At 37.6% G+C, this 13,548-nt stretch overlaps 1 protein-coding gene across 5 annotated transcripts in view; it reads right to left on the bottom strand.

Annotated features, from left to right (window-relative positions):
• The window catches only part of VPS13D (vacuolar protein sorting 13 homolog D), a 101,722-nt gene that overhangs the window by 42,193 nt on the left and 45,981 nt on the right, over window positions 1-13,548 (bottom strand). For all 5 annotated transcript variants that reach the window (XM_051637052.1, XM_051637055.1, XM_051637053.1 and 2 more), the window contains 17 exons: window positions 13,189-13,399; window positions 11,855-12,102; window positions 10,898-11,089; window positions 10,234-10,360; window positions 9,240-9,382; window positions 8,300-8,430; window positions 7,892-8,067; window positions 7,639-7,762; window positions 6,687-6,922; window positions 5,851-5,959; window positions 5,041-5,201; window positions 4,595-4,703; window positions 3,777-3,956; window positions 3,376-3,492; window positions 2,890-3,039; window positions 1,820-1,969; window positions 905-1,001 (listed from right to left, as the gene is read on the bottom strand). In XM_051637052.1, the coding sequence (XP_051493012.1) occupies window positions 905-1,001; window positions 1,820-1,969; window positions 2,890-3,039; window positions 3,376-3,492; window positions 3,777-3,956; window positions 4,595-4,703; window positions 5,041-5,201; window positions 5,851-5,959; window positions 6,687-6,922; window positions 7,639-7,762; window positions 7,892-8,067; window positions 8,300-8,430; window positions 9,240-9,382; window positions 10,234-10,360; window positions 10,898-11,089; window positions 11,855-12,102; window positions 13,189-13,399 (2,661 nt within the window). The remainder of the gene's footprint in view (window positions 1-904; window positions 1,002-1,819; window positions 1,970-2,889; window positions 3,040-3,375; window positions 3,493-3,776; window positions 3,957-4,594; window positions 4,704-5,040; window positions 5,202-5,850; window positions 5,960-6,686; window positions 6,923-7,638; window positions 7,763-7,891; window positions 8,068-8,299; window positions 8,431-9,239; window positions 9,383-10,233; window positions 10,361-10,897; window positions 11,090-11,854; window positions 12,103-13,188; window positions 13,400-13,548) is intronic.

The following is a 13,548-nucleotide window of genomic DNA, read 5'->3' as shown; positions in this document are numbered from 1 at the left end:
AGGAAGTTGAACTTTGAGGCTCCATTTTTTTTTTTTTTCCAGATCTCCCTGCATCTCTAATAGCTGAATGTGTTTTTAAAAAGTCATTCAACTTTAAGATCTTTTGATCCTGCTTCTCACTGATCCTTGTCAGCACAGAGAAGCAGGGTGACAAACTCCACAATGTTTCCTACTGTGTAGTCCTGGTATGTTATCCTCTCCTTACTTTCTCTACACTTACTTACATGCTCAAATACCAATGTAATGTACAAAGCAAGCAAAGCTGATAATCTTTCCAGTTATCACTACAGAATGGACAGAAGTTTCTTAAGTACAGATAAGCCCTACAATAGAAGAATTAGAACAACATCTATGAGGTCACAAGATCCAAGAGCTCTGTCTTGCCTCACTGAGTGGAAGAAAAGCTGTATTACAGTTCAAGCCAGGGGTATGGATGCCACAACTAACAGGTCAGACAGCCAAAATTTTCCTTCAGTTAGGCAGGAGAAACTGCCCAGGAAACAAATGGACAAAGATCCCATTTCTAGCCTTGGGTTTAAATAAACAAGCATCACTAAACAAAGTGGCTTGCCAAATTAAGAGCACTATTCCTTTATCCCTATTTAAATGAATCCAGACAGGAATTTAAGATGTCTTCTGAACTCCTTCCCCCAGAGGCTCAGCTCAACCATCCTGTACTGGCCAACAGCAGCCACATAGGTCATTACCTGAGTACAGTACATACACACAATCCACAATATGTATTAACAGCTTTACAGGGGTCACTGAGACACTATCCAGCTTCTGCTCAAAAGCTGCAGTTTCCAAGCGGGCAAGAGTTTGCTTGGCATTTTGAACTTAGCTGACATGCAAAGATCATAATACTGTATAATTTAAAAGTGGTCTTTGTAATTTTATACTATACCTGATTCAGACTGATCATAGCCAAAGAAACTCAACAGCTTCAGAAGGAGTTTCTCCTCAATTTGAACTGTGAACTTTCGAGCAGTGATCATGAGATGCTGTGAAGAGAAACAAGTCTCAGCTTACAGTACCAGCACTAGATATATGATCCATGCAAGCTACTAAATTGGGCAATGTATCCTACTTCAATGGAATAGATTTGTAGTATGATTCCCACCTCCACAATGTCTTTGGTAGTTTTCTTCACTTAAGATTACCTGTGACTAGTGATGACAGTTTAAATTTTTGGAAGGTGTGGTGCTTTGTTACCTAAATCTAACACTTCAGAATCTGATGTTTAGCCATTTTCCAACACCAAAACCAGCTGTTTTACAAAGCAGTGTCAAAATACACAGCTGAAGATTCCAAGTGAAAGAAAAGATCTTGATAACCAACTCAGTCATGTCCTCCCAGTGCACACCACAGGTGGTGGATAAATTTCCAACCATCAACAGCTTCAGCGCACAGAAGAGGGTTTAAGCTGTAAGGTAACAGCTGATCAGAGAGAAGAAATAACCTCGTACACAACTCATGGAAAGCCCTGCTTAGATATTCTGCTTCACAATGCTACAATGGTACTTATCAGTTCTGAGGTGAGAATAACTGGCTTGAAAAGTACAGTCACAGATATGAACAAAGGTGAGTCTGGCCTAATTTGTTACATTTTTGAACATATTATCCTCTTTATCCCTGTACTGTAGCTTGAAGCTCTGCGAACATGAGAAGGTGGATATAGCATCCTTTAAGCCTCAGTATCAACTCAACAAAGTGTATTTCAAAAATTATTTAATTCAAATTACCAGTAAAAGTCTGGAACTAGAAAAGTCATTTAAACAGAGTAACACCTGCATGGCAAAATCAAAAAATTGAGGTTTACCTTGTATATATCAGTCAGTGCATTTTTACTGGGAAATTTCATTGCATTTACTTGCACTGCAGGACCAGTCTCCACAGGTTCATTTTCACTCATCTTGGGTGTCAGAAAGAGCATAAAAGGCCGTGTGGTGCCAATAAGCTGGTTGTCCACCTACAGAGTGGACAAGACAGACACCAAAATCTGAACACGTGACAATAAACAGCAAAACTGATCATCTTCAGCTAAGGACATAAAAGCTCTCAGAAATGCATGGTCCTTGACCAGGGAAATACTGGATATACTTGATCACCACTGAGACCACATTAAAAATATTCAGAAATCACCTCCATTTAAAAAAAATGGTTATAGCTACCAACAAACAAAACCTGTAACAAAACTGCTGTGTTCTCTGGGACTTCTTTTTTCCTTTTTCAAAATACACAGTCAAAAATATTAAACAACAACAGGATTAAGCTACTTGCACATTTAAGTGGGACTGCTGCATGTAAGGATCCATTTATCTCATGTAATTTATATCAATACCCACAATTCACCTTCCAAGGAAATCTTGCATATTTGGGACAGAATTCAAATAATGTTGAGGAGTTATTTAGTGGAATAAAAACTTTACAGTTTAACCTGTGAATTCTGAATTTCAAAGACTGAACTGAAAACAAAGGCAACTCTGAATATGTAAAGTCAGAAAAAAACTTAGTTGAAATAATAAAAAAAGAGGTTTACATTTGTCTTACTTGTCTGTGATTTATTCTGTGGTACTACCAGCATTAGTACTCCTGTTTACAATGGCTGCTTTTTTGTCATGTAATGACAAAGAATCAAGAACCAGGAAGGGAGAGATAAAATAAGATTCTAACTTGCCTAGTAGAAATCAATGGCATGAAGTAGAATATATCACCATCAACTATCACTAAGTAAGGAACAAAGAAAAAAGGAAACATCAATGCTAATTGAAACTTCTATGATATTCAGGAGTTGAAATCTCAGTAACAACTTTAAATGTTTTTCAAACTTATGACAACAAAAAATTCAGAAAACCCATTAACAAATACATTTGTTTCAATAGCAAATACCTGGATGTCTTGCACACTGAGCTCCAGCATCTGACTTGTTGACAGTTGTGTGTAGTGGACATTAATTCTTGTGAGGCTTGCAAATACCAACTCTTCAGGAACTTTGTTGACCAAAGACAATCCTACTCCACCTTCCAATTTCACAAGCACCTGAGAAAAGAATATTTGAAAAGAAAAAAAAACAAATGTGAACAAACCAACACTGGAAAAAACCTGTGACACTGAATTCATACTTCTGCAAAGAGGTTATTTTTATAGGCTCATCTCCAGAGAGGTGGAACAGCTCACCGATGATCAGTCTTCAAATAAAAAGGTGTTAAGACATAAACCCAATTTCTAAGAATGAGGAGTTTTAACAGGAAAATCTACCAGTTCGTAACAAAAGGTCATAATGAAGAAAAGCTAAAAAGCAATTCCTCCAACCCTGTCAAATCTAGAAAGGAAAATGATAAAGGAAAGAGACAGATACTTGTTGTAACATCTTACTTCTAATTCCTGCTCTGTATCTGGGTTTTTTAACTTGCGCAGATCTTGCTCCGTGACTGCAAGTTCTTCTCCTTCGCTGGATAAACGGTCATTTCTGCGCTGGTTAAAATCTGTTATCTGATAAACAAACACATCACTACTATGATCACTTTTCTGTCTATAAATTACAGCTATATTGTCCTAACTTATAAAGTTATTCTTTTTAAAAAAATAAGCACAATGAAGTATTTTGTCAGAATTATTTCTGCTTTAAGTTATTCCCCTCCCCCTTCTTATCGTTACATTTTGTAAGAAAATTCAGCAAAATGGAATTATTTTTCCTTTGAGATTCAATAGAGCAAAAGGTGTTTTAAATACAAGCAAATAATGAAACTAGATTCTCATTAATGAAGAACTTTCACCTGTAGAACTCTAGTTGGCCCGTCTGGGAGGACTTTAACAGCTAGTACTCCTGACCCAGGCCTCATCTTTTGGTTTATGAACTGCTGTTCAGGTGGAACTGGCCCCAAGAGTTCAAGTGAAGTATCAGGACCAAGAACAACTTCTGCTCCATCATGAAGACCTAGGATTCCTCCCTTTGTCTGGAGAAAGAATAAAAGGTTAAGGAAAAAACAATAATTAAGTGATAGCTAAAGGCTTCAGATAATTCTTTATACACATGCATTTAAAAGGGTATTTTACTTTCCTCTCCTTACTCTTCAGAACTAGAAGAAACATTTTACTTGGTATTGTTAAAGCTTCTGGTAACTCATGTTTAACTTGGCAGCCAGAAGAAACAGCCAAGATAAACAAATAGGTATTCCCACTGCACATTCAGAAACTGAAGCTATCATATCACAAATGAAGAAGGGGAAATCCTCCCTGAAAATATTTTCAAAATTATAGAAAGCTTTTTAGAAGATGAACTCCGGATCTGCAGATGAGGATGTAAATCCTTACTGAGTCAGGCTTTTTTGTTTGCTTCCTAGTAGTAACTTACTAAGACACACTAATTTGATCACCAAATTATCAATGCAACATCATAAGACTAAGTGAAATCTTTTTCTCTAGATGTGTTTTTTGGTATTAGAACTGAAACAGCATCATTACTGTATCTGGAGGTTGGAACCTTCTTTTATGGCTATGACATTCCTTTTAGTTCATGTCAATACTAAGCCCAAATTACTCTTTCCTGGATCACCAACAGTCAAACCAAGTTCAACATCTAATCAGTACAGACCTGGACAACAAGTCCATGAATACCACAGGTCAACTTTCCATCACGAAAACTCCATGTCTGGGTAGTGCTGCGCCGCCGATCGGGCTTTCTCAGCATCAGGGGCTCATACCTGCAACCAACACACACCACTAGTACTAAGAGGATTCCAGTTTTACTCTTGAGATCTGTTAATGGCAAGCACTAATTTTGTTCAAGCTCATTTTCCTAATCTCACTTCTGAAGTGCTCTTTTAACAATCTGCTGCTGAAGATACATTAGCCACACTCTTAAATGTATTTCCAAGTCACAGAAGTGATTATGAGGTCCATTCATGAAGGTATAAGATAAAATCTAGCTCTTCCACACGCCTTCAGATTTTTTTCTTTCCTTATTCATCACATTAAGTATGTTTTCAAAGACATGGTTAGAATCTTCATCAGTTTCCTGAGAAACTGTATGTGCAATACCTGTTATCTGTGACAGCTGCCAGACCTGCAATATCCAAAATCATGCAAGAGTCCACAGAGCGAGGAGAAGGTTTTTGGGGGTTATGAGGAACTGAAGAACCTTCATGGCAAAGCATTCCTGTGCCTGTCATTCTCCAAAGCTGGGATCGTTTTCCTGGCTCCTGTTACATCAAAGTTCAACATTTAAATGAGCACCGTAGTAGAGAGCAAATATTTCTGTTCTGTTTTGCTATCATATGCTTTGAACTGTAATTCTTGGAACGACTTGTATACATTGAACTGCAGAGCCCTCAATTACACTTAAGAACTAGTTTGTATAAAGACTTCTAATTCAATTCTGATATTCAATTAATATGCTTTCTACATTAGCATTGTTAGATGCAGAGCTGTATTTAAAAGCTATTTTTGATTTCAGCAATATTTCAACACAGTTTCTACTTCAGAACTCCACAAAAAGAACACTAAGCTTACAACTGAACCAAAAAGGAAACATGCACTACCTTGCAACTTCATGAGAACCTCCAGCATCCAGTCACCACACTGGGTTATCTTAGAGGCATTTACAATGTTCCTCACTACTTTTATTCCAATTCCATTTTCTGTCACCCTCACCCCCATAAAAGCCATACACAGAAGTACCATCAAAATTCAGGTAACCTGAACTGCAATAACCTGTCACATTCAATGGAGTCTACCCCCAATATTTAAAAGCTCCCATGAAAATACTTGTATTTTTCTTCCTCCCAGCATACAATTTTACTTCAGGACATAGCAACAGCATTTTAATAAAAGTCAAATGTGTCTTTGTACCTTCTTTTTCAGTACAACTCGTTGAGTCTTTGGAGAAACATCAAGGACAAGTTCTGCATATGCAGCATCCTTATTCGAAGCAACTGGTCTTACACTTGACTCCTGTAAACTAGAACACCAAGAAAGCATCATCCTCTTTATTCAGCGTAGCTGCTTCCTCTGTAGGCTGAATTAGATCTGCACCAAATTCCAATCAACAATACTTATGCTTCCAATACAGCCAATGAGAAATTAATTATATTGCTTGGGGTTTTTCCCCCCTCTTCTTATTTCTGTAATTACCAGTGTAAACTCTCATTTTGAGTCTGTTCTTAAAAAGGGCTTTGATTTCTAACTGCAACCAGGAATTTCACAGGCAAGTAAGATAAATTCCAAAGAAAATTTTCTACCTTATATTGAGAAAAGGAACAAAGCATGTAACAATCTCCTGTAGCTGTTTTCAATAAGATATGAACTAATGGAAGTTCAAAATTCACAGGCACATCATAAACAGGTGTGTCCTGTATTCAAATGCTCTTCCCCCACCAAATGAAATTAAGCCCCAGATGTGACCCTAAATGTTTCTGTGCTTCTCAGATCAGACAGTGGGGCCACAGCTAAATCCTTCTCACTATGTGATAAGATAAACAATGGCAAGCTGCATCTTTAAAGCTAAGTCACCATGACCAAACAAGGTAAGATACCACCTGCCAGACTCAACTTCTGTATTTTGACATTTCTCCTGCTAGCTGCAAAGCTGAACTACACTTGAAAAACTTTCCAACAACAACCATTAAGAGAACAGTAATGTAAACGTCAACATTCAAAATATTTTCATCTAATATCTAAAGAATTACCCTGAGAAAGTATATGTAGCAGCAATGTAAATGAAGTTTTCATAGTACAGCTGCTTGCTATCTTGGAAGTCATTCATGCTGCAGACGATTTCTGAGGAGCCAGCCCCTTTCACTGTCAGCATTATGAAAGGTGGGAGAATAGGTTCATCCCAGGCATAATCCAGAGAGGTCATGGGCTTCACTTCAGTGTACAGTCTTGGCTCAACAACACCGTGCTGATTAAAAACAACTGGGACCTGTAACAGTGATGAAAGAGGATTTAGTTTCACACAGAAATTGTTAATCAGGCAGATTTTTTGCTATCATTTGTTCATTTTTCAGGAGCTGATCACTGAAACATGTTCAGCTCACAGCTTCCCTGCCCCAGTGGTCTCAAATTCCTTTTCTGCCATTTGAATTCTCAATTAAAGATAGTCCCAAAGGGATGAGAAATGCCATCCTTGCTTCCATCTGTCATCTGGGGTTCAAACTATCTTTAGTTCCCTGGTAGCATCTCAAACACTCCGAATCAGAATTAGGAGACTTCCCCGGTTTTATTGAACAGTTCAGTATCAAAATCCAGAATGAGAACAAGCAATAATTTAGAGCTATGTCTCCTGCTCTGATCACAAGGCAGTCAGTAAGTTACTGAAAATTGCACAAAGTAAATTCTCTGATTTTTATAATCACTACCACAATGTTCTCACTCATCATAATGCTCTTTCTTGTAACACTTCAAATGCACTCAGGAAATCCTAAATGTTAGAACTATTATTTAAACACAAAGTAATTGAATACTAACAATTTTTACTAAAGCTTCAGAAATTTAAAATTATACACAGAAATAGCTCTTGCTATACACACTTTCATTTTATTCCAGTACACAAGCTAGTCAGGTCCCCTCTTCTAATGATTATAATTTTTTTTTTAACTAAAAAATAGAAGAAAAAATGGGATTTTTTTCCTCTTTTACCTTGGAAAAATTGTCTATGCGGAAGGGTGGGGGTAACTGGTCTGTGTCACTGAAGGCAATGCGGTATGTGGCTCCTTGGAGAGTGATTTCTACTCTTAGGAAGTAACATTTTCCCAGGGTGTCCCTGAAAAAGAACAAACAAGTGCAAGAGAGGTTGGTTTCTTGTCATTGTCACCCACAGTCCTAAGCATTAAAAGCTGCTTCTATCAACAAAAGGGAAGTATGGTCCAGAAAATGTATATACAGTCATCACCTCATATTAATATGGAAGGAGTTGTTCTTGTTGACCTCAAAGCCCCCAGACCAAACGCAGTTTGGAACATTCATTAGTCTCACACACAAGAGCTGATCGTAATCGTTCCGCGGCCAGTGGAACACGACGCTGGAACCAGGAAGTGTGGAGATGTAGCCATCAGGATTGGATGCTCCCTAGGAACAGAAACTGGTAAAAATACATACATATCCTACAGGTATGAAAAGCCACAGTATCCACATGTGAACATGGGAATTACTCTGGTGGATGCTGGTATTAGAATACTCAGAAAGATCTTCAGAAGCAGCCAACAAGACTTTCAAGTGTAATGCTGTGTTCTTTTTGGTTAGAAGACACTAACTAACTACAGGTACTGTAATAATAAGTAGCTAGAAGGAAGCATCTTACCCGACCTCTGGCAAACTCCCGCTGAACGAAGGCAAGTTTGTAGGTTGATTTGTTATCTAACAGATACCGGGGTGCAAATGTCACCATGCACGTGTCGATGTAACGGCCCCTGCCTTTCTTAACATCAATACCTGGTAATAAAAACAAGTAGAAAACAGAGCCATTATTTACAAGCAAGAGCAAAAGACATCTGCCACAATGTGAAGCAGATGTTCTTCTTGTTGGGTTCCTGAGATGTGCTGTTTCTGCCACACCACTGCCCTGTTTTGAAACATTTTAAACAGTAAACATAATTTCATGCCATCACCCTCTGTTTCTCAAGTACAAGTTAGTGACCATAAGCACTGGAGAGAAAAAAACCCCCTTATTTCAAATCACAAGTAAATCAATGCAAGTAATTATACCACTTCTAAACACATGAAAAAGAAGTCCTCAAAAATCACTGTGAAGTAACTTCCAAACTGTAATTTAATGAAAAACTAAAAGCTTCCAAGGAGGAAATGGCACTTTAGAAGTTGCACTCCCTTCCACATCAGCCTCCAGGGGCACCACAAAGCAAAAACCACAAAAGTAGCACATGGCTGAACAGGTACAGTAGTTAAGACACCCAAAAGAATAAAAGACAGGAAGAAGGAGGGATTTCAAAGGTACTTAGAAGTAACATACATGGATAATAAAGACACAGAAACAGCAAAAATAGTTTGTAAATGCAGTCATTGACGAAGTGTAAAAATAAAAATAACTGTAAGCTTGTTTTTAAGCCAGTGAAATTCAAAGATAAAACTGCTTAGAATAATATTTCTTATTTAATAATTTTCTCTGGACCCTCAAAAACCAGAACAACATGTTTCCCTGCAGTAATTGTTCTGTTTCTGGTGTCACTGATACCATGTCTTACCAAGCTCTACAGTATTTCTCAGATGTTACTATCAACACATACCAATGTTATAAATGAGGCCTGGCCTGTTTCCATGCTGGATCACTTTAAGGGCTCTGACACCACTACCACCATCCAGGGAGAAGCCCTGGCACCAGCCAGGCATACCTTCAGGATGGATTCCTTTCCCAATCCGCATGGTACAACTAGGGGTAAGAAGAAAACACAAAGATTTACACATTTAAAGGAAAGATCAGATATCAACATGATGCTGATGATGAAACGCAAGAACAACACCTTTGTTTTAATACAAAAGCACTAGGAGCCATGATAAATCTCTTGAGTAAATCTGCATTTCTGCAATAAGCTCTCAACATATTGGTCAAGATGAAGTGACCATTTCTTGTAAAAGGCTTGGGAGCTTTCAGACTGATCAGCTACAATAACATGTGTGTTTTTTTTTTCTTTGAAAGAAAAGAAAATGGAATATATTTTAATTGTAAGTTTAACCATTGTTCCTTTGAGCAAAAAAATAACAGAGCATTTCAGACAAATCTACTTTAAATCATCTTCTTATTTCCTATTTGCATAGAAAAAGCAAATTCTCCGTTCAAGTAGCTGAGAACTTTCCAAAATTTTGCCATTTCCTCTTACATCAGGATCTCAACAGCTCTGTTGCAAGTGGACCTCCTACTAAGTGGCTGCTACTACTTCTCTATTAACATTCGGAGTTTAGAATGAGGGGTTGGAGTGTTTTTTTTATTGGTAAAGTCTCCTCACAAAGGTTTTTGATTTCCTTACAAAAGAAACATGAGTTCAAAACATGCACAATGAAACCAAAGCAGCCTGCAGACACAACAGAATTAGCTCACCAAGGAGTTTTCAGTAGGAAATGTCTAAACACCAAATATGCTTATTCTAGTATTGAGAAACTTAGTAACTTAACAGGTCATCTTAACAGGTCTTTTCCTACATGATTTGTATCAGCACCCAACCCTCTGCAAATGTCTTTTACACTTCATAAGGTTCCCTCTTCTCTTCTTGGGGTATTACTTACAAGTTTGGCTGTTCTTTGTCAGCATAACAGAACAGAAGCGGGCTGAGGCTTCTAGCAAGTTCGTGCTCCTCAAACTGACCTGCTGCATCTGTTTTTGCATTATCTTGTCTGAAGATAAGTGGTAATCCTTTAAATAAGCACAAAAAAAACGGAGTATCAAACTACAACTTTGCACAGATCAAAATGAGAAATTAGAGAATAACCTAAAATATTTCAGTTGTAATGTTACCCACTAAAGCATTCTCATTCTCCATCTAACCTGCCTAGCAGCTAGACCTACAGTCTGGTCCCTGCAGAAAAGGAGTTCTGGTAGCTCTGAAAGTGCCTAGGGATGTTAACTCAGAGTAACCTTAATTTAGAACTGTGCCTTTCTCAAGGCACTTCAGCCTTTGAAAACCACAATTAACAGAGATCTAATCTAAGTTGATTTATTTAGGGGTAGCTCATGTTTGAAAATCTGGAATATAGCAACTAAAATGTCTATGTCACCTGCTGTAACATTCATTAAACAACAGCTACTGGCAATATAAAAAAACCTCAACATCTCTGCAACTTTAATTCCACTTAAGTACTGTTTGAAAGCTCTACTTGGCTAGAAAGCAAATCAAAACACTGCCTGAAATCTTTATTTTCCCAATCACAAAAGAAAATACTGTCAGCTTACCTGTTTTGTTGATTAACCAATATGGTGCTGAAATGAGTATTTTTAGAGAACCTTCAGCTCGACACACAATCCTTATGGTCAAATTCAGCAGGCGTTTGTTGACATCGTACAGCCGCATCCGCACCATGTAGTTCTGTGTCCCAGGAGGGATCAACAGCTCTTTGCAGATTGGGAAGTTTTCCAGCAATATCCCTAGGAAAACCAAACCAAACATCACCCACACAAAAACATTAAGTTTCTGATAAGCATATAGGTCAGTGTTTTAGAGGGGCTGATGTTTCTGAATATTTCAGACTGCTTACCCAGATTAACTTGTAAATCTGCTCACTGTAATAACCTCCGACCTCATTAAGAAATTCCTCTATGTAAGTCAAAAACACCAAAAGAAGTTCTGCAAAGAACTCTGCTTAGGGCTAATTACTGAAGTCCAGCCAGTGTTGAATAACTTTGTAGAATCACAGAATGACAGGTTGGAACATACCTAAAGGATCACCAGGTCCAACCTTTCTAGGTAATAATATTGTTTAAATGAGCTTGCCCAGCACTGTGTCAAGCTGAGCCTTTAAACTGTCCAATGTTTGTATGTACTCTCAACATCAGCTTTTTCTGTCAAAAGGAAAACAGCAAAACCACCCAAAATGTTTGGAACTGTTTATTCCCTCCATTATCACTGCTCTCTCCAGTTTCTACTCTCAGGAAAATGAGAAAAGAGACAACTAAGGAACAGACCAAGAGAGCTACATAGATTTGGGGGAATTATGACAATATTAGTATTTCTTTTTGATGTGTACCCTTGATTATTAACTATAAGAAGCCCCAAAATGAAATAATTATATAAATGCTTCCAATTTATTTTTTTTTTTCAATTCTTGCACCATAGTTCCTTGTACAAGAAACAGTCATATTGAGGTACTCCTCCAGGAGGATCAGAAAGTGGTATCTGAAGAAGCACCTTACCAAGCTCGATGTTCTGAGAGGTATCAGCTGTGTGCAAGGCAGCCTCCTTGCCAGGTTTTAACGTCCCATTAATTGGCATTCCTTTAACATAGAACTCCAGTTCACAAGGTAGCAAATTACAGATCACCACTGTTGGCAAGAGATAAATAGTATGCCCAGGCTGCCTGAAAATCTGTTTGGCGCTGTCAGAAAAGATGCTGGAAGGCATGTAATCTGGGTAATTTTCTTTCTTTATAGCCACACAAAACCTGTGAAGGCAGACACACAGGAGAAGAATTCCATGAACCCAACTGAACCCTGCTTTGTGTATTGCACTAAATCCCACAACATGCTGTAACTTCAGGTCTGACAGCAAAACCAACATTTAGAATTGTTCTCTTTAGAACTGTTCTCCACTTAATCAGTCTAAAGTTTGATTCTGAGCTACTCTTTATTTATGCCTAACATTAAGACAATAGGAGTTTATTGATTTTATTAAAAGAATGAACTTAGCCACTCAAAAAAATTTTTCTGTTCAGAGACCTACCTGAAATTTGCTCTTCCAGGTTACTAACTTTAAAACCAACTTCCATAAATTTGCAGAAACATATTACTGACTATTACTAAAAGGAGATCTTAGCTATTAAACTATAATAATGCTCTTAAACATCAATGCTGAAACACTTCAGTTTTTCATGAGTTAAGGTAAAAAAACTGAGTAAGTAAACATTAATTTTAAATAAATTGTTAACTTTGCTCCCTGTGACATGTTAAAAACCCAGCATATTAAGAAATGGACTATGGAACTGACACACAGCAATAACTATGCAGTATGCAAAGTTCACTTCCTGAAACAACCTCCAATGATATCTATTTCCTATATTGAGATAATACCTAAATCCATTATGTCAGACAACTACAGAATTCCATTAAGTTCTTACTATGCAGTGACATTTTAGGGCTTAGAACAGGATACAGGACCTTCAGGACAAAGAACGAGTATTAGTGAACACGCTATGGCAAATCACTCATTATTCTATTAGATAATTCAACCTAAGTCCACATTCTATTTTCTGACATTTCCTTTTTATAAGAAATGTTAATAGTGTGCTTACTTTGTATTCTCAGATATTTGCTAACAGGCATTGCTAATAAGCATTAATAAGCATTGCCAAAGGGGCTTCAAGGACCCCTGCAGAAATACAGCAGTTATGCTTCAATACTTTCTCATTATTCATGAGACCAAAAAACTACCCTTTAAACTGCATCATTTTCTTTCCTGTTATTTACTTGCATAGTATTTCACTTATTAGAAGATAATGCAGCTTAGAGAAATATAATTAGGTCTAAATTACCTGAAAAATCTGCTGTTTTCAGACTCCATGGAATGACACTCTCGTTTGCTGCTACACACTTCTGCTGTCTTCTGCACATTAGTCCAGTGAATTGGAGCCTTGCAGAAAAAGACCCCCATTCCTTTTGGCCTGGCTTGCAAACGCCAAGAGGTAAGATGCAATGGAATTGCAAAGGAATCTCCTGGCATAACTGCTGGAAGAACTACAGGTTCTGTAACACATACATCAAAACAGGTCCCTTTACTGAAAAGAACACATTTTCAAATAGCAAAACTCACATTTTTGAAGCAGCATGCTTTATTTTAACATAAAACACCAGTCACCTTGTCTGTGTTTCTAACACCAACCCATGGTTTTAAG

This window comes from Apus apus, chromosome 20 (assembly GCF_020740795.1).
Source record: "Apus apus isolate bApuApu2 chromosome 20, bApuApu2.pri.cur, whole genome shotgun sequence".
Classification (NCBI taxonomy): Eukaryota; Metazoa; Chordata; class Aves; order Apodiformes; family Apodidae; genus Apus; species Apus apus.
This window is presented reverse-complemented; position numbering and strand designations above follow the sequence as displayed.